This window comes from Pteropus vampyrus, unplaced genomic scaffold, assembly GCF_000151845.1.
Source record: "Pteropus vampyrus isolate Shadow unplaced genomic scaffold, Pvam_2.0 Scaffold68, whole genome shotgun sequence".
Lineage (NCBI taxonomy): Eukaryota > Metazoa > Chordata > Mammalia > Chiroptera > Pteropodidae > Pteropus > Pteropus vampyrus.
This window is the reverse complement of record NW_011888849.1, coordinates 2801880-2823642: the sequence shown is the minus strand read 5'-3', so window position 1 is coordinate 2823642 and position 21763 is coordinate 2801880. Positions and strand designations below refer to the sequence as shown.

At 36.0% G+C, this 21763-nt stretch overlaps 1 protein-coding gene across 1 annotated transcript in view; it reads left to right on the top strand.

Moving 5' to 3' along the window:
* RPP30 (ribonuclease P/MRP subunit p30) overlaps positions 1 to 21167 on the top strand; it is a 26576-nt gene extending 5409 nt beyond the window's left edge. Inside the window, exons 5-11 of the mRNA XM_011361588.2 lie at positions 1835 to 1906; positions 7401 to 7490; positions 15612 to 15728; positions 16286 to 16315; positions 16706 to 16743; positions 17146 to 17225; positions 20956 to 21167. Coding sequence (XP_011359890.1) covers positions 1835 to 1906; positions 7401 to 7490; positions 15612 to 15728; positions 16286 to 16315; positions 16706 to 16743; positions 17146 to 17225; positions 20956 to 21065 — 537 coding nt within the window. The 3' untranslated portion in view covers positions 21066 to 21167. The remainder of the gene's footprint in view (positions 1 to 1834; positions 1907 to 7400; positions 7491 to 15611; positions 15729 to 16285; positions 16316 to 16705; positions 16744 to 17145; positions 17226 to 20955) is intronic.
* The last annotated feature ends 596 nt before the right edge of the window (positions 21168 to 21763 follow it).

Sequence of the window (21763 nt, the reverse complement as noted above, 5' to 3'; positions counted from 1 at the left end):
GATTGGATATAGGATGATGACTTTCTATCATAGCCTGAGCAGCCAGGTAGGTAGATGGTAGTACCATTTCTTGAGTTGGGACATACAAAGAGAAGCAAGTTTGAGAACATTGTGTTAGAGACATGGTGGGTTATTGTGCAATTCCGGTGGAGCCTATCAAATGGCAATTGGAAAGAAAGGTATGGCCTTCAGAAGAGCGATCTCAGTTAAAGATACTGACTTGGAAGTGGTTGCCCTGTAGAGAGTAATTGAAATCGTGGGAATGGATGAGACTCCCTGATCCAAGACTGATGTGGGAAGAGGCCTAGGACAGAGTCCTGGGAAATTTCAGTATTCAATGATAAAGTAGAGGAGGCTGAGGAGGGATTGTCTAAGAAGTAGGAAGAAAACGAGGAAAGCGAGAAGAGAAAAGGAAGGATCATCAGAATCAATGTGCCTGAGTGAGTAGTCAAGCAGGAGAAAGGCTAAAAAATGTCTATTGGATCTATTGACAGGGAAGCCATTGGTTACCGTAGCAAAAATCATTTTTATGGAAATAGGAATGCGAGAAAATGCAGTGTGCGCTGCTGACTGTACTTGAGAAATTTGACTTCATAGGGAAACAAAGCATGAGGTTGGTGGATGATAACCTGCTGTATAGATTTTGTTAGATGGAAGAGACTTGACTGTGCCTGCTGAAAATGAGAAGAATCTAGTAGGGGAGAGAGAGGTGAGATACCTGAGGTGACCTGTTTTACCTTTAGTTAGAATGGACTGCACGATCATAGAACAGGAGTTACCAATGAAAGGCTAGCTTCCTTTATAACAGTTATTGCTCAAAAATTCTGAAAAGCCAATTTTGGTATTTTATACATCTGCGAGGCAGCATTCTGGTTCTCTAGGCCCAGGTAGACATAAATGAAGCTGACTGTTAATAGATTACAGAATTCTGTTTACTCTCGTTATCATGAACATCCTGTTGTCCCCTTTTTTGTCCCCTTCCCAAGTGGGAGTAGGCAAGCAGAGGTCAAAGAATCCTGGATCCTGGCTTCCTCTAAGACCTGGAGCCTGCCCTCTCTCAGCACGGGTCCACCCAGTGGCGCCCTCTTACCTGTTTAAGCACAGCACCTGCTGCTTCTTTTAAATCTCTTTCCTTTTCTAAGTTTAATATGCCTTTTCTTTTTACAAAATAAGAAGTCGTAAAAATTTAGAGGATGCCAGCAAACAAAAAAGAAATATTACATGTCTCATTATTCAGAGATTATACATTTGAATGTATGTTTTTCCAGTTTGTCACATACATGCACATACAATATAAGTTTGAAGTGATCTTTTTAAAAAATAATTCTTTGTCTTTAAGTGATATATTTCTCTTTCTGTCCTTGGACTCTCAGGTATTTTCCTGCACATGTAACAGTTTAATTTGTATATAACTGTGTTTTCATTGTGAACCTAATTGCATCACAATCGTCATGTGTATTTCTTGTCTCACAACAAAATGGTGAATTCCGTGAAGGACAGATATGCCTTAAATGATTTTGTATCCTGAGTGTCCCACACACAGCACGTACTCAGTAAATGTCTGGCAAGCTCCTGCACTAGCTTGTAAACACAAGGGCTATCTCATTTCATTTTTGTATCTCAAATGCAGTGTTTGGTATAGAGTTAAAGAGTAACAATGATTGGTGGGATAGATGTTGGTATCTAAATTCTCATATGCTTAGAAGGTCTTTTCTGCCAATATACAAAGCAAAGCAAAAATAGTGGCATATTAGGAGTGCAGCTACACTATTAGGCAGAATTCTATGTGTATTGTTTTTGTCACCGTATGATAACATTCTTTTTATATTACTAGAGAGCAACTTCTTCCAGGGTCCGGCTGTATGATATTGTTGCCGTTTTTCCAAAGACAGAAAAACTTTTTCACGTAAGTAACAGATTAAGTAAAAGTAAATAGTGCTTATTTTTTTTATAAAAGAAATCTGATTATTATGCCTCTGTAGGTGATCTGTTTGCTCTATTTGGAATATTTTAGAATTTTTCATTTACATACAGTTCTGGAATTTCACAGGGGTGGCATGTGTTTTGTTTTATTCATCCTGCTAAATATTTGATGGGCTCTCAGATTGGAAGAGTCCATCAACTTTTCTTATGTTTCTTTATCTCTTTGTTCATTGAAAACTTCTATTAATAAATATTGCTCCTTCTCTTTCTAATTCTAAAATCGCTTCAGATTCTGCCCTTCTTATTGTTTGCTGCTGCCTGTTAGGGAAGAAAGGTACACAATTCTACTGTGGGATAAAAGCTCCCACCTCTGTTTCATCTCCTTTGCATGCTCTGAGATGTGGCCCATATGCCAGTATGATCATGTCCACTATTAGTCTTCTAGAAATTCTCCAAAATTAACTGTCTGCTGTGCTATCCCCCTTCCTGATCTTAGAGCCTTTATGGATTTAATTCCTTTTGTACTTTTAATATTGCCATTTCTGTGATTTTTCCAGGAGGAAAGTTATTTAACAGATATGCTCATTTTTGTCAACTTGAGAACACACTGGGCATTTTAAATGATTATAGAAAAGGAAAAAAAAAATCAATGTAATACAGTTTTTCAGGAATATGAGCTATGGATACATTTAAAAAGTTCTGAATGTTGCCTTTATCTAGGTTCAGAAAAGTATCCATCTGCAAAAAGTATATCCACCAAAGGTGTTTTGCATACCTTTAATGTTTTAATTTTACAGCATAATTAATTTTTAAGCAAAATCTGTTCTAAAATTATAGGAAAGTTTTGCCGGTTTGTCCAGTAGATGGAGCTGTTGGCTAAGGAGGCTGATGTGTGGTAAAATTAGTTTCCAAGGCATACTATCAGTTCTTAATTATTTAGATTATTGCAGGGAAACAGTACCACTTATCTATTAATAACTTTTTGGGGGGAGGAGGGTGACTCCTTTCATAAAGTGTTCAATTTTAGTGATTTTCAGTTTCGTTTCAGAAAAAGAGGTGAATAGAAGCGAGTGGTTCTTAGTCATGAGAAACTCCTGTGAACTCTTAGTATCAGGGTGTTCAGCCCCAACCACTGGAGATTCTGATCCAGTAGGTTTGGAATTGAGTTTAGGTATCTTTTTCAAGTGCCATAGCAGATTCTGATTCAATGATGGAACCATGGTATACAGTATAAGGAGGACCTTGGGCATTTCCAAATTCGTTAAACAGTAACTTAGTTTTTTTTATTAAATAACAACTCAGTTATGTTGTACACTAAAAGTTGGTAGTACCCAATTTTTGTTGTACTACATTTTTTCAAAATTGATTTAGGAGAGCATATAACTTATATTTCCACAGCCATTTACAAGTGGCCAGAGAAACAAACAGAACCCTTAAAAAGTAACATCATAGCCACAAGGAAGGTTATAACCTTCCAAAGACTTTTACATGTTTTTTACCTTTAATACAACAATCCCGAGGGTTAATCAGGACACATATTTGTTACTATCCCCACTCTGTAGAGTAGAAAACTGAGACTCAGGCCACGTGATTTGCTCTAAATCTTGGGTAGTATGTAGTAGAGTTGAGACTAGGTTTTAGAATACATTTTAATTTCACACAGCAATTTTATCTTAGTTGTTTATCGTATTGTTTTCTCAAAACTATTCAAAAAAATGAATTTAAAAGCATGAATACATGCTTGATGGTGAGTGGGACAGTGAGAAGTATTCTGGAGGATGTAAGAAAGCTATAAATAATGCACAAAGTCTTTGTTTGAAATTATACAGATATACCCCAAAAGTTACATGAAAACAGTTTTTAAAATTGGAACATCTTCCTCTTATTTGTCCAAATCTTACCCATTCTTTAAGACTCAGTTAAAGTTAGTGCTCTCTCTGTTTTCTGCAGAAAATCAATTTAAATAGAACTTTTGTTAGTATATCATGATCTGGAATCAGGTCAAATGCGAGCAGTTTGTTGTTTAAGAGGTTGCATTCTATAATTGATTTTTTTGTTTGTTTGGTTTGAGAGTTGATTTTAACAGGTATTCCTATAAACGTGATATTCTAAAACTAAGATCTCTAAGATGAGTCATAAAAGCATACACACATGTATCTTAACAATTAGTAGTATAAAGTCTGACCACCTTAAATAGCATTGTTTCCATGGGAAATAACATTATTTTCCAGTAGGAGTATCTGGAAGGCGTTTCGTAGATAAATCTTTCCTCTGCATAGCTGCGCCAGAGAATAAGGCAAAGATGAAAGATTGTGAGTAGAGTCCATTGGCAGGGTTTCTTGGGATGAGGGGCAGGATGGAATGTGGCAGAGAGTTACATAGAAGCTTCAGGAGCTTCTGAGTTATTCTCATTTAAGATTAAAGAGACTATGGGCAGAGTGAGGTAAATTCAAGTAATTTAGTCCAGTGCCCTCCAAACTACTTTGATTGTATACCCTATAAATTTGAAAATATATTGAGCCTGTATCCCAAATATACATATATATATGTTTATTTTCTTATAAATTGTTTGCATGTTTCGTGTAGCATTGTGCTTTATAAAATAATATTCACACAAAACAGTACAAATTTTAATAAAAAATAAATGGAAACAAGTTATTTTCTTCTTGCTTCTAAAATCCACGTCCTTTGAAAAGTACTGTTGCAGAGTACCTAAACTTGCTTTTCTTTGCCATTTTGAGGAAAGGGGGTATCTTTCAAGACAGTGCTTCTGGCTCCCCCAGTTTCAGAATTCTTGGAGGTATTAAAGTACGGATGATTAGGCCCTACTTTGGAGTTTATCGCTGGAAGCGGGGCCTGGTATTCTCCATTTTAAATGAATTCTTCTCAGGAGTTTATTTTAACCACTTTCAGTTGAGGAACACTGTTTATGGGCATCTCTCTTTTCCCGGGATGAGCCTGACTTTCCCTTGCATAATATTTATAAAGTACTAAGATTTATTAACCTGGAATCCATGAAGAAGATTTGGGGATGACTATGAACTCCTACCCTCCTATTCCCCTTGTCTTATAAAAGCAGAAATAAATGTGTGATTGTATGTGTGCATTTTTGAGAATACGCTTCCTTAAATCCTGATAAGAGATCTTGGCCAAAAAAAAAAGAGATTAAGAACAACTGATATGAATTCATATGCAACCTGCCAAAACTAGTATAAGATTCTTAACCATAAGTATTATTTGGATATAATTTAATCGTTAATGATTTAGAAGGTATTTCATAATGTGAACATCAGCTCTTATAGTTATCTAAATATATCAATTGAATATTTAGATTAACAGGAAGCTAAATAACAAAATTCAGTTTGAGACATTTAAATTTAAGGTGTCAGAGGGAACCAAGTAGATCTGTCCTTTGTTACTGGAAGTTTTATTATAATGCATGTACCTAAACCAACATGAGATATTTTTTATTTAGCTACTAGGAGATGGGAAAAAGTAACATAATTTAGCTTTAGTCTGGGGAAGACTGTTTAGCAGGCTTTCAAAAAATGAATCAGCTTTTTTTAATGAAAAATAGTTTGTGTTCATGATATTAACTTTAACCACTACTAATGGGTACGCACTGGCAAGTATGCCTTCCTTCCACCCAAAACTCCCTTTTCTCCAGAGGCAACCACTGCTAACAGTTTTTGTGTATCTTTTCAGAAGTATTATTTACCTCATCCTTTCTTCCTTCATTTCCTCCTCCCTCCCCTCTTTTTTCTTCTGTACTACTGTGTTTTTTTCACCTAACAATATATCTTGGAGAGGGTTCCCTAATGTCGAAGATGTACCTCATTCTCCTTTAGGAGTCAGTATATTTATTCCATTGTTTAAAGGGGCCATAATTTATTTGAGTAAAATTGATAGATATCTAATTGCATCTAGGCTTTCGTGATTGGTGTTGCAGTGACTATCATTGTACTAATATCCTTGAGCATTTATAGAGTATATAGTTATGCGATATATTTCTAGAATCTATAGGATACGTATTGCTAAATACTTTTTAAGACTCTGTACTGATTTAAAGACCTTGTGAGTGCCTGTTTATTCATTCTTGTGTCAGCAGTATATTCCTGAACTTTCTTATCTTTGCCATTCTGATAGTTAAAAAATGGTGTATGTAAGCCCCGAACTTGCATTATCTACTATTCAGAGCTTTTCTTCATCCATTCTTATCAAATTTTCAATGACTCTTTTATGAGTTAGACAGCTGTAGCAGTTGAGATGGTGCAGATTCTTTATGACCCAAGTGTTTTTGCCAAAACAGCATTACTTCCCAGGCTTACTAAGTTACTAGGACTGTCTTAAAGCCAGGCAGCCCATGATCACTGCTTGCTTCCTAAAGCCTTGGGGTAGAGTAGGAGAGACCAAAGTGGGCATTCTGAAGAAATCCTTTTTACTACCCGCTCTATACCCCTCTACCTTACTCCATCCTTTCCCTTGGTCCATGCCACTGATGTTAGTTTGCCATCATAGTCACCTGACAGTTTGAATTTGTTCATCAATTCTGTATATACCAGTATTGTCAGTATGTCTTATTTTTAATACAGTACAAAACAGCTAAATCTTTTTATCACTGTAAATCAAATAATGGCAAAATCAAAGCCAGATGCGCGTCTTCTAGTAGTTTCTTTTGGCCTATACCCTTATGCAGTAACCTTTCCCCAAATTTATTTTCCTTCCCTGGTTTTTCTTTTATCTTGACTTCCTTATATATTTATTTTATCTTGTATGCATTATTTTCATAAGCAGTTTCAAATCTCTTTTGGAAGTAAATGCAGACTATTGATCAACAAGGGCTAGCAAAAATTAGAACAAAGGAAAGGGAAATTAAAAGCTGAAAAATGCATTCATTATTATTTGATTTGTAACAGCCCTGCTTTGACTATTTATGTAGACTGTTTCTATTAGTATTTGAACAAAATACCATTGATAGTGTCATATTAATGTTTCTTCAGCTACTCAATAGACTGATAGGAGCCACAGGCCTGGAACAATTCCTAGCACAAAAATAAATAACTTTTAGAAAAAGTGGAGCATGTATACATTCCTTTTGGCTTATTCTTTTCTTAGATTTTGGACAGTTTCCCCTTTCTAGAACAGTCTATAACCTTCCACAAACCGAGCCTCTCTTAGCAACTTGTCCTTATGTCACAGACATTGAGTCAGAGGGTTTCTAGGCCCTGTTTCTTGAGAGAGTCTAAGGACATATCACTGTGCTTCAGCTAGATTACAGTTAAACCATTCAAACCAACCACGAAGGAGCGGCTAACCACTGACTTTGGAAAAGGTCAGATGTATTTTAACACAAAACCATCATAACACCTTTGGAGTGAACAATATTTATATTTCTCTATATTGAGTATGACTTTATTTCCCATTCTTAACATGTGCCAATTTTCCTTTTGGTTTTACCTGTTTTTTCTTCCTGACAGGTTGCTTGTACACATTTAGATGTGGATTTAGTCTGCATAACTGTAACAGAGAAACTACCATTTTACTTCAAAAGACCCCCTATTAATGTGGTAAGTGTTACACTTTCTATTCTATACTTGAATCTGTAGAAACTTAGATTATCAAACTGGACAAGGGGCAAAAGAAACCAGTGTTCTTGGAGGGGGAAAAAAATAAAAGCTAGATGATAAATAGGAAGCAGTTTTTAAAAGGGTATTTTATTTCGTAAGCTGACTGAAGGGAGAAAGAAAGCTTAAAATAAAAAATGTTTAGTAAATTATGAAGATATGTGATAGTTAGCACTCTGAACTCTTAAGATGTTTTTGAAAGGCCTTAGGAACAAAAATGTATGAAGGATATGTCTTGAAAGGATAGTTAACAATGGTGGAGACCTATGGTGGAGACCTATAGCCTGAACATTGAACATTAAGGGGACAGAGCAGTCAAGAAGAATGGCAAGTGAAAAAAATGTCGGAGGTTCCAAGGCACTAGTGAGCTGGTGGGGGGATGGGGGTTGGGGGAGTGCAGGAGGGAGCAGGGCATGGAAAGTACAATAGGCATGGTTCATGCAAAATTAAAATCTGCACTGAAGCATTCTGGTTGACACAAAAGCCCAGGTTACTTTTATGATAACCTAAGAGGGTGGCCATGCAGTCAGGAAATATTTTTTGTTCTTCCCTGTGCTGTAGAATTTTTCTCATTATCTTTCTGCATAGTTTCTCTTGTTTTCCCTACCCTTCATCTTCCATCTGTCTTATAAATCTTATTCCATTATAAAGGTAGTATTCTTTCACATGGGTAATGATAAGGTCAGCATAGCTGTCAACTATTTGCATTAGCAGCCAGATCCTAGAAAGGAGTGGGATGCTATTTCAGAAGAGTGGCTTCAGATCTCAGACTCCCATTCTCAAAAACTATGGAAAGAGAGAAGGAGTTTAATAAACAGTCCAGATTAGATACCCAGTCCAGTCAGAACGGAAAATTTAAAATTGATATATTTTCTCAAGGTAGATAATTCCCCTGTTCTCTTCTCTGTAGAATCACAACCTCCTCATTTTCTGTTTTCCTGTCTCTGCTGCTAAGGAATTGGCTTGATGCCAAGAATGAGGGGTGGGCGACAGGAAAAAAATTGATCTATATGGTGCGGAAAAATTAAATCCAGTGTGGAAAAATTTTAGTTGGCTTATGTTCTACCCCTAAAAATATGCTACTAAAACTGTACTCAAAAAGTATTCAAAATTCTAAAGTTACATATTTAAAGGGAAAACTATAAAACAGCTCTTTTCTGATAAATATTGAGAGGACTACTGAACATATAACAATATTGCTTAAGCTCAAATATTATTTTTCCATATTCTTGCCAATACTTATAAATAAATAAACACTAAAAAAAAACCATCACATTTTTGTTGGAGATCTGTGTTGTTTAACAGCTCACTTATCAAATATGGTAAAATGAAGACTAGCAAGGAGAAGCCACTCAGCTCCTCACTTGCAGGTTTGGGACAGTTCCGGTTGAGTGTCTGTCACACGAGCTCTCTGACGTGCCTCAGCTACCTATGATAAAAGATACAAACTAATACAGCACCCAAGGTTATGGTAGCCTTGTTGGCCTCACATACTGTTCCTCTCCAGAGGTAGCAATCTCTCACTCTAGAAGTTTGCCCGGGGTTTTTGCCAACCTCAATGTAGTTTCTTTGTAAATGGCACTCCCTGCAGTTAGGCAATGCAGCAACTCTATAAATTGCTATTAAACTTAGAACTTTTTACTTTCCACTTCACCTTAATGATCAAGGAAGGCTACTTTCTAGATGGATTTGCCAGAGTAAGCCCACAATTGATACCATACCCTTGGCTGGGAGGAGAAAGCAGCATGTGATGCTAAGGCCAAGTCCATGGAATGGACAGCAGTGCACGTAATTCTTCATGTCCCACCACAGTGGGAAGCTTCCCAGTGACTTGTTTTGGCGAGGCCTTTCCCTTGGTTTCTTATGAACGTGCCCTACTGTTCAGTCCAGACCGCGAGCTTCTAGAGAGCACCAGCTGTGTCATGGCCCTTTTTAAATTACCCCAATATCTTGTTAATATTGGGTCCTCCCTAAAATTTCTCAGTTGAGTGAGTAGTGAGTATATGTCTAACTTAGCATATCAAAGTACAGCTTGGGGAACCTGGCCAAATCCTGCTTGTCATTAGTCATTAGCTGGTTGTTGGCATTCAACAGGAAGTATATGCAGTGAGGGAAGTGGGGCACTAGGGTGGCATGAGGAGGAAGATGGCACTGGGGACAACAGCACTGGGACATCTCACCCCCCGATTCCATCTGTAAGTTCGAGAAAGCTGCTGTTGTTTGATGGATATGTTTGGCTTAATTCCCACATTTTTCAATTTAAGAATTCTGAAAAGTAAAAATTTGACAAGTGAGAGGGATGTGCAGTATTTAAAACTGTCTGCTTTTTTTAAAATCTGGTGCGAACATTTTACATATGTTGTTTAATAAAAACTAGATGGTGGAGTAGAGAGAAAGGCTGCACAAGATTATTTTTAGTCTTCATCTAATGTGGAAGTAGGCTGCGGTATGAATTGGTCAGGAAGCAGAAAAGTCCTTATTTATTCACCTAGTTCTCATTTAAGAGAGGAAGCTGGAAACATACAATAAAAGGTATCATAATAGTTGTAAATAATAGTTGTATAGGTATGTATATATTATTTGTATCTGGTAGTATCTAATCTGGATATGGAGCTGTATGTTTTCGTTAATCTATGAGAATATATTCATCGTGAAATGTATAGCACATAGAGTGAATGTGGGTGGTTAACAATTCAGTCTTAAGTCTTGGTCCTTGCCTGCTCCTTTGGCCTTAAGGAAAAACTTGTCTTTGGTCATAACAAATTGGTAGGTTGGCTTTCTAGGGATCACTTCATTGGGCACAAGAAGAAACAGCACAGATCTTAGTTTAGATAGGGTTTGTGCTCTTTTCTTTTATGGTGGTAAGAAGTGGGAAAGTTAAGATAGGGAATTCATTAGTCTTTTACCTAGAGGCTAGAAGCCATGTGAGAATTATCAGTTTAGATGGTTGGGATTATGAAGGAGGGCCCAGGAGCTAAATCATATCAAAGCACTTCATTTGTGTAATTTATGACTCTTGTTCCTTTATCTTTACATACTTGGAACAGCATAATTTCAATTTTGTAATTCCCTCTAAAGTCTCCTACAAACCTCTTCTGTATAGTCTGAGTAACTTGTATAGGAATCACAACTTTAACCATATGATAGTTTAATTTCTAAAAAATTGAATTCAACTCCTCTTCTTGGATAATCAAATGACTTCTAATTATTTAACATTTAGAATTTAGCACATTCACATCTGCTCTAGCCCTGCATCTTTAGGGTGGGTTATCTCCATTGTGCAGGTCATGTTATTGATTAAGACTGGGATAGTTTGTGATTCACACATATACGTTTTTCTATCAGAGGTTGACTTGGGATTTATACTCAAGCTTTGATTCTAAATCTGCTGGCATCTCCTGCTGGGAAATGCTATTTAAAATTACTTAACAGATGAGCTCTTTGTTAAGCACAGAATAATATATTTAAAATATAGTCTTTATGAATACAAGTTTTGAGAATTTTTTTTTAGCAGCACACACCTTTACTTTCCCTTTAATTTTTTTTAGTGCTATTGCCATTCAATAATAACCTCAAGTTTACTGAATTATTTTCAGTGATTGTATGTTTTACACTCTTCTGACGTTTTCCCCTCAGCACTTCCTTTAACCCTAATCTGTTTCTATCTTCATGGTCCAATTAGTCTCCACTGAGAGATGTCCAGTAAATAGTGTCTGAAGCAGTGACGTTGTTCTAGGAGTCATGCCATATATATTTGATTGGGTATGAGTGCTCTATAAACTTTATTTTTTATCACACCTATCGTGAACCTAAATGTGTTAAGTACTTTATCAGACCAGTTGCCAGCAAACTTGCCAGCATCAAAAACTTCCTTGTGGCAAAAAAAAAGAAAGAAAAAGAAAAAAAAACAAACAACACCAGAAACAAAGTTAAAAGATTGATGACAGACTGGTGGAAATATTTTCACTCATATCGTAGACAAAAAGCTAATAATCTCCTTAATAGATAAAGAGCTCGTAAAAATTGACCTTTTTAAAAAAAAAAAAAAAAGATTAACAATCTAAAAGAATATCCACAGGAAATACAAATGACCTTTATACATATGAAATGATACTTAAATTATTATAAGAGAAATTCACATTAAAACCACCTGATTGGCACAAACGCTGAGTTTGAAGATACATTCTGTTGTAATACTGTGGGAAAGCGGGTATTGTCATACACAGTGGTAACAGTGTAAACTGGAACAATCTCTATGGGGGAGTGGATAATTTGGCAACAACTACCAAAATTACAAATGCTTTACCCTCTGATCTAGTATATTAGTTTCCAGGGGCTGCCATAACAGAGTACCACAAACTGGGTGACTTAATTAAACAGAAATTTATTGTCTCACGGTTCTAGAGGCTAGAAGTCTGAAATCAAGATGTTAGCAGGGTCATGCTCCCTCTGAAACCTGTAAGGGAATCCTTCTTTGCCTCTTTGTAGCTTTCGATGGTTTGCTGGCAGTCTTTTGTGGTCCTTGGCTTGCAGCTATGCTTTTCTCTTCAAAATGTATTCTCACCGTGTCTGTGTCTTCACATGGCCATCATCTTATAAGGACATTAGTCATTGGATTAGGAGCCTACCTTATTCCAATATGACCTCATTTTAACTAATGACATCTACAATGACCTTATTTTCAAATAAGGTCATATTCTGAGAGACTGAGGGTTAGGACTTCAGTATACCTTTTATGCAGGAATGCAATTCCACCCATAATACCCAGCAACCCTTCTTTAGTGTTTATTCTTCAGATATATTGAAACAACCTAAAGTCTGTCAGTAGAGGCTTTGTTCATTACAATAGAATAGTGTGCAGGTACAAAACAATATGGAAGTTATGAGCTGACATGGGAAACTCTTCCAGTCAGAACAAGAAAGTAGCAGGCTACCTTATGAGTAAAAAAGAGGAAAAATAATATATCTTTGTATTTGCTTATATTTATATAAAACAACTCTGGAAGAAGACATAAGATATTAATAAAAATGATTATGGGAGGTGAGGATATGGCAGGTGGGAGCAGAGATGCAAGTAAGACTTTATTGCTTATGTTACTTTATTTGTGAATCATGTGACAAATTACCTGTCTTAAAGGATGATACACCAAGGATGTCATCCTTTGAATTCAGTAAAGAACTCATTTTTATGAAATTAATAGAGAATTTTTATATTGTCTTAGTAATAAGTACCTATTTTCTTTTTCCTTTTTTCTTAAGCTTGGCTTAGTTTTTGGAATTTATCCCCAATATCTCTCGATTCAAGTGTTACACACCTGCCCTTGGTTTATTGCATCAGTATGACTGTTATTTCTCATTAGTAAAGAAATCATGTGCCTATTCTAGAACCTTCGGTTAGAGATCCAAATAAAAGCCAATCAGGCAGGCACTGTCATTCTTTATGAAAAGGCTGTTACAAACAGTCCTTTGATGAGCTTAAGGGAATTAACATTAAAATGGTCTTAAGCAGGAGCCTAGCTAATGAGTCAATATTTTTATCTACCTAAAAATTTAAAATAAGATGTTATGAAAGAAGCGTTCACACTCTTTGGTAGCATATTGTCTTTAATTTCTGTCTTAAAATTTTCTTAGCAGTTTTAAAGTGGACTTGATTAATGTACTAAGATCAAAATCAGAACTTTTTTCTTAAAAAATAATTAACCTTATAATTATATTCCTTTCCCCGCTTCGGAAAAAAAAGGTTTATTTTGATCTAGTCCCCATGGTCGGTGGGGGTGGGAGTAGGGGGGTGGGCAGGGAATACAATTTCACATTCAATTAAGAATACTTTGGGACATGGTTACTTAGTTCTGTGTGTCATCCACATCTTTTATTTCCCCTCTTCTCTATCCTACTGCCTTGTATTTTAGTTCAGCAACAAGAAAGATGAGGAAAAGAAAAATATGTCAGCCTCTTTGGCTAATTAATAGTTTTGGTAAGAGAAATAGCTAGGAGGATAGTTGAAAACAGGACTAAAGATGATGCTTGGTTTGTATGAATTTTACTTTGCAAAGTTCATCCTGGTTTCTTTTATGATGGATAATTCATAGTGAACAGCATTATCTCATGACCTCTTTTCCATAGGCTACTATAAGTTGTCTCAGAATATATATTAAATACTTTTGTATAAAAGACATTTGTGTGTTACAAAGAAGCCTGATACCAGCTCTCAAGAAGTGTGCAAGGTGTGCAGGGAGAATGAGATGTACATTTAACTATGGCACAAAAAGTTTCGTAACACACATCATCCCCAGAAATAATAACACAAGAATTAGAGGTGGGGACAAGTTGTCAGAACAGCGCAGAGGGGAAGGTTACAGTATAGAACAAAGCATGTGAATTCTAACTGAACTAATATCAGATATGTAGGGATATCTAAAATGAAATCTGGGAGCCTCAAGATAGGAAGAAAAGGAAAGAGAAGCTTAGAGGGTGGAAGAAAGGAAACCTGTGTTTAGGAAGGAAAAGTAGAAAACCCTGCCGTACACCTGAAATGAAGCAAGGCAGGCTGCCAGTTCTAATCAAAGACAGATTTTTCTATTCCCTGTACACGCTCAGGAGTAGACCTCTAGCAGTCACAGCTGGACCAGTCCCAGCTCATCCTCTGGGTAATAGAAACTCATTTGCCAGGCGGAGACTTGGACCATACTATCTGGTCTGTGCCTGTTTACCTTCCTTTGTTCATTCAAAAGATTCCTGTAGTCAAGTGACTGCCAATGTGAATCTGATTATCCCCATGTTGAAATCTTTAGATGCTTCCTGTTACTGTTAGAAGATTAATCCTGTCACCAGTTCTGAAGACCTGCACGGTTGCCCTTGCCATCTCTTTAGCCTCCAGTCCTGCCACACACCCTCATTCTCTCTTTCCGAGCCTGTGCCGTTCTCTGCATCCTCTACATGCCACCATGCTCCCTCCAACCATAGACCTTTTCCACATACTCCTCCCTCCCTCTAGAATAGGCACATGATTTCTTAACTATTTGATTCCTCCTCACCCACTCCCAAGCTTTTCCTTGGTAGCACTTATCAAGACAGAAGTTTTGTATTTTTGTGTGATTATTTGATGGTCTCTTCCACTAAATTCTAAGCTCTTTAGAAGAGAGGAACCATGTCAGCTTTTGCTTATCATTCCCACGCAGAGTTGGCTTAAAACATATCTGCTGTGAACGGCTGAAGATATTGAGCCGCTCATCAGGGAAGCTGAATAGCGAACACCTCATTCAGGCTGTTTTCTTACCTATGGCTGCCTACTTATTAAAAATGCCTTAAATAAGAAAGACATTTCTTTTTTCTCATGTAAAAGGCCAAGCTCGTATGGTGAGCTGGGTAAAATCGTCAAAGGCCCAGACTTCCATCTTTTTTGGTAGGCACCTATGAATCCATTTAAAATTGAGTTCTATTAGTAAAGAAAAAGAGTTCGAGAACTGGTAACGAGGGCAATTAAAAATTTCTGCCATAATGCCTTATTAAGGTATTGTAAGAATTAAATATAGCCTAAAGACTCTTAGCGTAGCTCCAGGCACATAGCACTCAACTGTGGCTACTTATATTCCTTCATTCTATATATATGCAATAAATTACTTACCTGAGAAGCCTTCCCACCCCTATTCTTTGGACATTTTTCAGCTCTTCATTTCTTGGTTTCTTCATTCTTGGGTTAAATTGCTTGGTTTATTATTTTGCAGATGGTTAACCCTAAGTATAGGGAGCCCATCTCTGTTTTCCTTTTGATAGTTCATTGAATAACAGCCCTTCTGCCACCCCACTGGAACTTTGCTCTCCATAGCCTCTTCATGATTCCTGTTTATATAAAGTCAGCTTCCCCATAGCTAAGATAAACTCTGTTGATTAAATAGAGCCACAGATCTTCTCCTGTGGATGGTGCCATTTGGGCGTAAATCCACCTTTGTTTACTGCTGTAGTTTGACGTGCAAGGGGTGAGGAAGGTGAGAGGGAACTTTGGTGAAAATAGAATAGGACAGTGTGTTTATCTTTGACAGTTTATTTTCTTTATTTCCTGTGAAGGCAATTGACCGAGGTGTGGGCTTTGAACTTGTCTACAGCCCCGCTATCAAAGATTCCACAATGAGAAGGTACACAATTTCCAATGCTCTCAATTTGATGCAGGTCTGCAAAGGAAAGGTATGGTTCCATAATTTTAGGATTTTTTTAAATCTAGCAGTTTATTATTATTAATAGACTGGATTATCAAACTGATTCCTTTTCCTTAAAGCAGAAAATTCCCAAGGCACAGGCACAAATTATCCCATTTCAGTGAGCTCCGCAAGTTTTAAGGTGAAGACAGATGTCAAGGGAAGAACTATGTGAGGCGGGGGAAGAAGTATTGAAAGCTTTTATCTTTCAATGAGGAATTTGCGCTTACCCACTGTGAAAAGAATGGTCTAGATAGTAATTGTCATCAGTGATTTGAATTAAGGTTAAATGACCTTTTCAACTAGTTTTTAGAACTAATTCATCTTTTCTAAGATCTGTGGGAGAGACCTACTTATTATAAGCTGCCTTATTTTGACATGATGTCTTTTATTCTTTCACTTTAATTATTTACCTTATCTTTAAAAGAAGTTGGTATTTATAGTGCCTTAAATGTTAAAATGTGATTACCGGTTATTTGTATTATAAGACTCTTTTTTTTTTTTACGTTTATCTAAGATTAATACTGATTGTTTTCTATTTTGTAGAATGTAATTCTATCTAGTGCTGCAGAAAGGGTAAGTCTGATACTACATACTTTGTTTTCACTTTTCAAGTTAGAAAACCTTGAAAAGTTTCTAGGGGAGAAATGAAAATGGTACTATAAAGGACGTTTATTGCATATTTTTATTTTGTTCATTGTAATTGCTGAAGAGTAAAATTTATCCCTATTCCTTTTGGGCTTCAAGTTTTGTTTACATAGTTTTTTCTTTATACCATTACAGTTTTTGCTTTTTAAGGTTCTTTTATATTTTCAAAAATTTAAGAAAACCATCAAAATTATAAGGACTCAAATTTTAAGGACTTTATTACTTGTGAATACTTAAACATCCTATTAATTTACTGCAACTTAAGTCATTGAAATGTTACAAGTATCTTCTCTCATGTCTATTTGTTGTTCATTTTAGCCTTTAGAAATAAGAGGCCCATATGATGTGGCAAACTTGTATCCTTTTCTGAGTAAGAAGTTACTGAATTTTTCTTTCAGGAATCTTGTAATTTGATATGATATTATACTTTAACAAGGTATTTTTCCTAACCTTTTACTGTAAGTTTACCAATTAATAACTTCAAAAACAAATTACATCAGGTTGTAGAGAGGTTCATCATTTTGTTTTCTGGATTAAGGGTGAGATAGAAAAAGAAGAACGAGAAAGAGGGACTCTATTATAAAAGCTTACAGTGAAATGACCCTCTTCTCCGATGCATGTTCTATTGGGCTAAGAACTGCTGTAGAATTAAACTCTCTCTCTCGATGTGGCCAGGTGAGCTGGCATTGTCAGTTATGTTTGTGTCAGTTTCATGCCCTTGGCTGACTCTGGGTTGAAATCCTTGATGATGCCACCAGAGGGTTGCTGTTTGGGCTGTCTGAAAGTGATGCCAAGGCTGCTGTGTCCACCAACTGCCGAGCAGCCCTCCTCCATGGAGGTGAGCAAGTTCTTCCAATAAAAACACTGAACGGTCATGTTAGGAGCGAATTATTTTTATCAGACAGTTGAACCACATCTACTCTTATTTCCCTGCCCTGCAGAGCTTTTTGGGGTTATCTTTTCTCATCCTGTTTACCCATATCCATCAATGCTTTTTTACCCTTCCCTTCAGGCTTTACTTTCTGTAGTTGGTGGAACGAATATGGTTTGTATCACAAAAATGAGTACTGAGTGTGCTCTTTCAAGCTGTGCATGTGTGTCCCTGCCCACATTCGGATCGGCTTCAGCTCTCCTTGTCTTCTCTCTCTTCCTCATGGGGGCATGCTTTTCCTCCTGAAAGTCAGTATTTTAGAGAACTGAAATGTTAACAATATATGTTAAGCCACTTATTAAGAACACAAAAACAGCAAATACGTTTTAAAAACCCAACTAACAAACTCAAATTATAACTTTTTCACATTTAATACAGCTTGCGATTCTTATTTTTTGTTTACATGTTCAAGTATGTGCAAACTATACATTTTTTACTCACATTTCATTTATATGTATCTGCCTGTTCACATTAATTCTACTACTAGAAGCCATTGGATTTCTTATTCATTAGGTGATAAAAATTGAATTAGAAATGTTTGGTATGCCTAGACTTTTTATTTTTAAAAATTTAAACTTCTGATCTGCTATTTTAACTTCATTCTCTTTGAAATTCTTAGCACTAGTCGTAGTGGTTAAGAAGCAATTTACTAGATATCACCCAGAGGAATTTTATTCTTCAGAATAGGTTGCTACATGTAGACAAAGTTATTTGGCATACAATGCTAGTTAGGTTATTGAAGTCTTATGAATTGTGTCTGAATTTTAAAGATCTTATCTTCAGTCTAGAGAATTGGTTACTATATTAACTTACCCTGAATTAAATTATTTTACTTTTGGTTTCAAAATATTCAGTTTGGGATTGTTGTGTTATATAGTCTAGACCTCCATCACATAAGCTCTGGGAATGACCAAATTAATCAAGATTTTACCAAAATTAGGGAATAGTTGATCCACACTTTGGTAGTTCTGCCATGATTTTTGTCTGTTTTAAATTATTGTAAGAAATCATCAAGCTTTAGGATAACAATTCATGTTCTAAAGTAGACTAAAACAAGAAAGGGAAACTTAAAAATATATAATAGGGAAAAATATGAACTTTTGCATTTGACTTCAAAAAGCTCAACTATTCAACATAGTAGATATATGAGTGTGTGTGTGTGTGTGTGTGTGTGTGTGTGTGTGTGTGTGTGTGTGTAGATGCTAAACTATAAGACTTGTGGACTATAGGTAGCATTATGATTCCCCTAGTGTGCCCAGGACAGTCCTCGTTTGTACCTGCTGTCCCTGCAGAATTAACCACACATCTAGAGGATAAATTATAGTTACCTTGGTTTTAGTTGACACTGGGATCAGTATGAGTTGTGTGGTATATTTCTAAGATTGCTAATTCAGCCTTAGGTTACATTAGAAGAAAGAAAGGATTCTGAGTGAAGGGGATTCAAAGTCTTATTGTCCTCTGCACTGATGAAGTCCCAGCTGACATCTATATCATCTTTAGTGCTACATTTAAGGAGGACAGTAATGCACTGGAGCATTGCCAAAAGACGGTTAATAGATTCTTAGAGGGTCTGGAAACCTTCTCATGAGAGGAATCATTGAAAGCAGAGCAGGATTGGATACCTGGAAAACAGAAGACTTGAGCCACGTAGTAGTTGGTTTCCAACTTAGGAAGACTTACCACGGGTAATCAAATTAGATGCATCTTGTGCGGTTCAGAAACCAGTGAATAGCATTTCTAAGAAGATTCTGGGGAAGGGACAAAAGAAAGGGGTTCAAGGCCAGAGGCTTCAGCCTGTGATTGATGAGGTTGGTGTCCTCAATTAGCTATTGGACCAAGATGGACCTGTTGGGGACCCCTGCCTTAATTCTGATTCCTTATGAACAAAAAATATAGTGCACTCGTAGTCTTTAGATTTTCCTTGGCAGGATGGGTGAAGGAAATACTATATGTGAAAACACTTTGTCAAATAAAGTCCTACACAAATGTAACTTCTTGCTATTATAAAAAATAAATTTACTTCTAAAAGATTTACACTAATAAGATTTCTTTATCTGATAACTATAAAAGTCTTGTTTATAATTGTCAGATTAAGAAGTAAATGTTCTCATAATAAAAAATAGAACATTTATGAGGTGGAAATAAATGAATTTTCAAACTACTACATTTTGTTGTGTTATAAAGTGTTGGTTTTTCACAATTTAATTTTTATATTTTTTTATTCAATTGATTTTTAGACTTTACTCAGAACCATAGTGATACAAATAAACATCTCTAAACGCAAGATTTTTTATTTGGTGAAATGCAAATCATTGGCAATTCCTATTTATTTTGAGGTTCCCTGATTATGTTGGCATTTGAATAACCTAGAGAGCATTTGTTCCTTTTATAAATTGAAATGCTTTGAAATAACTGACAAAGATGTGGTAGACTTATTAAGTTAATCTTGACAAATGAAAAGGTGTAATGCTTAACTCTAAAATTGACTTATTACTTGAAATAAATAATTTTTTAAATTATTTATTCATATTCATTGAGTTATTTTGATTCTTCCTCCTTCACAGCTAATGAATCTCTCGCTACTTCTCCCTAGTCCCTCTCTTTCCTAAGAACAAAGTTGGGATCTCTTTCAGTGGCACTGTGGCCCTTCACAAGCTACCCATCCAGCATCATTTCACCCTAATTTTTTGATGCTCCTCCTTTACCTCAGATATATTGTTCCCTAACCTATTCTTACCTCTTTCTCCATGCCTTTACAAAGGAAAACTTATCCATTATATTTTCTTCCTCCCTATTCCTAGTGTCTCCTTTTATGATACTTTCCTTGATTCGTCCAGGCAGAGTTAAATCTTGTGGGTACTTCTATTATATTTGCCCATAATGCACTTATCCCAGTGTGTTATAGGAAGAAGCACTGTGTTAGCCATCTCTATACCTTCCTTAGGTAACACAGTGCCTGGCCCATTAGTATATATTTTTAGCAGAATTTTGCTAAATTAAAGTTGAACTCTGCTTCCAATCTGATCTAAACAGCTAATAATTTTATTCTTTGTTCGTTGTCACCATTTTATGAAATCAGTAAATATGAGTTTGATTTTCTTCACTTAAGTATTTGTTGAATACTGGTTACATAAACCAGGCATTGCTGGATGTTAGCAATTCAATACATTTGATTCTTCAGAGGTACATTGATGATCTAGTAAGGAAGGCAGATACGGTATGTGCTGTAAAATGAAGTGAGCACACACCACATGGGAACAGTACAATTGACTATCATACTTGATGTCGTGATTCATCTGTCTTTCTTCCATATGTAAAGCATCTGCTGCACTGAGGTCTGTGACATGGGGTCTGGCTGTATAAGATGCTGTGGACAGACCATTAGAGATAACCTGCCCTACAGTTTTACCCTTGAGGTGATCCTTAGGGATGAATTAGATGTTAATATACTGATGTTTGTATATGTTGTGTGTGTGTTGGGGGATAATACAGTAAATATCATCAGCACTCAGCAGTTCATTATGGTTTTATCATTTATTAGTGCCGTAAGTCAAAGCAACATGATGATACTTGTTAAACGACCTCTTTAAGTCATGTCTTAACTTCAAGCCTTAAGATTTCCTTGTTTGTTTTATAGAAACTAGGAAAACTGCTTTTGGAATTATTTCCACGGTGAAGAAACCTCGGCCATCAGAAGGAGACGATGATTCTCTTCCAGCTTGCAAAAAGGCCAAGTGTGAGGACTGAAAAGAATCTCACAGTCTTTTTCAACACTCCCTTCTTCCCTTTAATAATCTATCAGCCACAACAGAAATAAAACCTTTATATGATTTACTGTTTTCACATGGAGCTAGAAATCAGTAGTCTATAAAAATGGCTTGATTTTATAGTTAAGCCATTAAAATAACAAACAAAACCTGGTGAAGCATTTAAAGAAAAAGAGTCAGTTTAATAAATTTATATATTTTTTAAGAGAAAAATAGAGTCTAATTTATATTTTTCTAAGTGATGAGATGACAGGTATAATTAGAAGGTGTTTTAATATTTCAGGAGACTTTAAAATATCTCTTGTTTATTTAAAAACTCATGCTTTTCTACTTGATACACATTATTTTTTAAACCTACTGCTCAAAAGTGATTATTTTAGGACTGTTAAAACTTATATTAAGGGGTTGGCTTTTAGTTAATCTATTTTTGTTTTAAGCCTCTCTTTCATTATATTCATCAAGTCAAAATTCTTTCTAAAAAGACTTGCTATAAAATTTGTAGAAGGAGCAGGAAAGTGTACATACAACACACTTGGCCTCTTCCTTTGCTGCTTCTCACCACCGTGATGTCCTGGAAATAGGATTCTCTCCTTTGAGTTGGAAGCCCCTGAAAACCTAATATTGATTTTTCTTAATAGTTATGTTAAGAATATCAAAGCATTGGACTCAACTAACTTT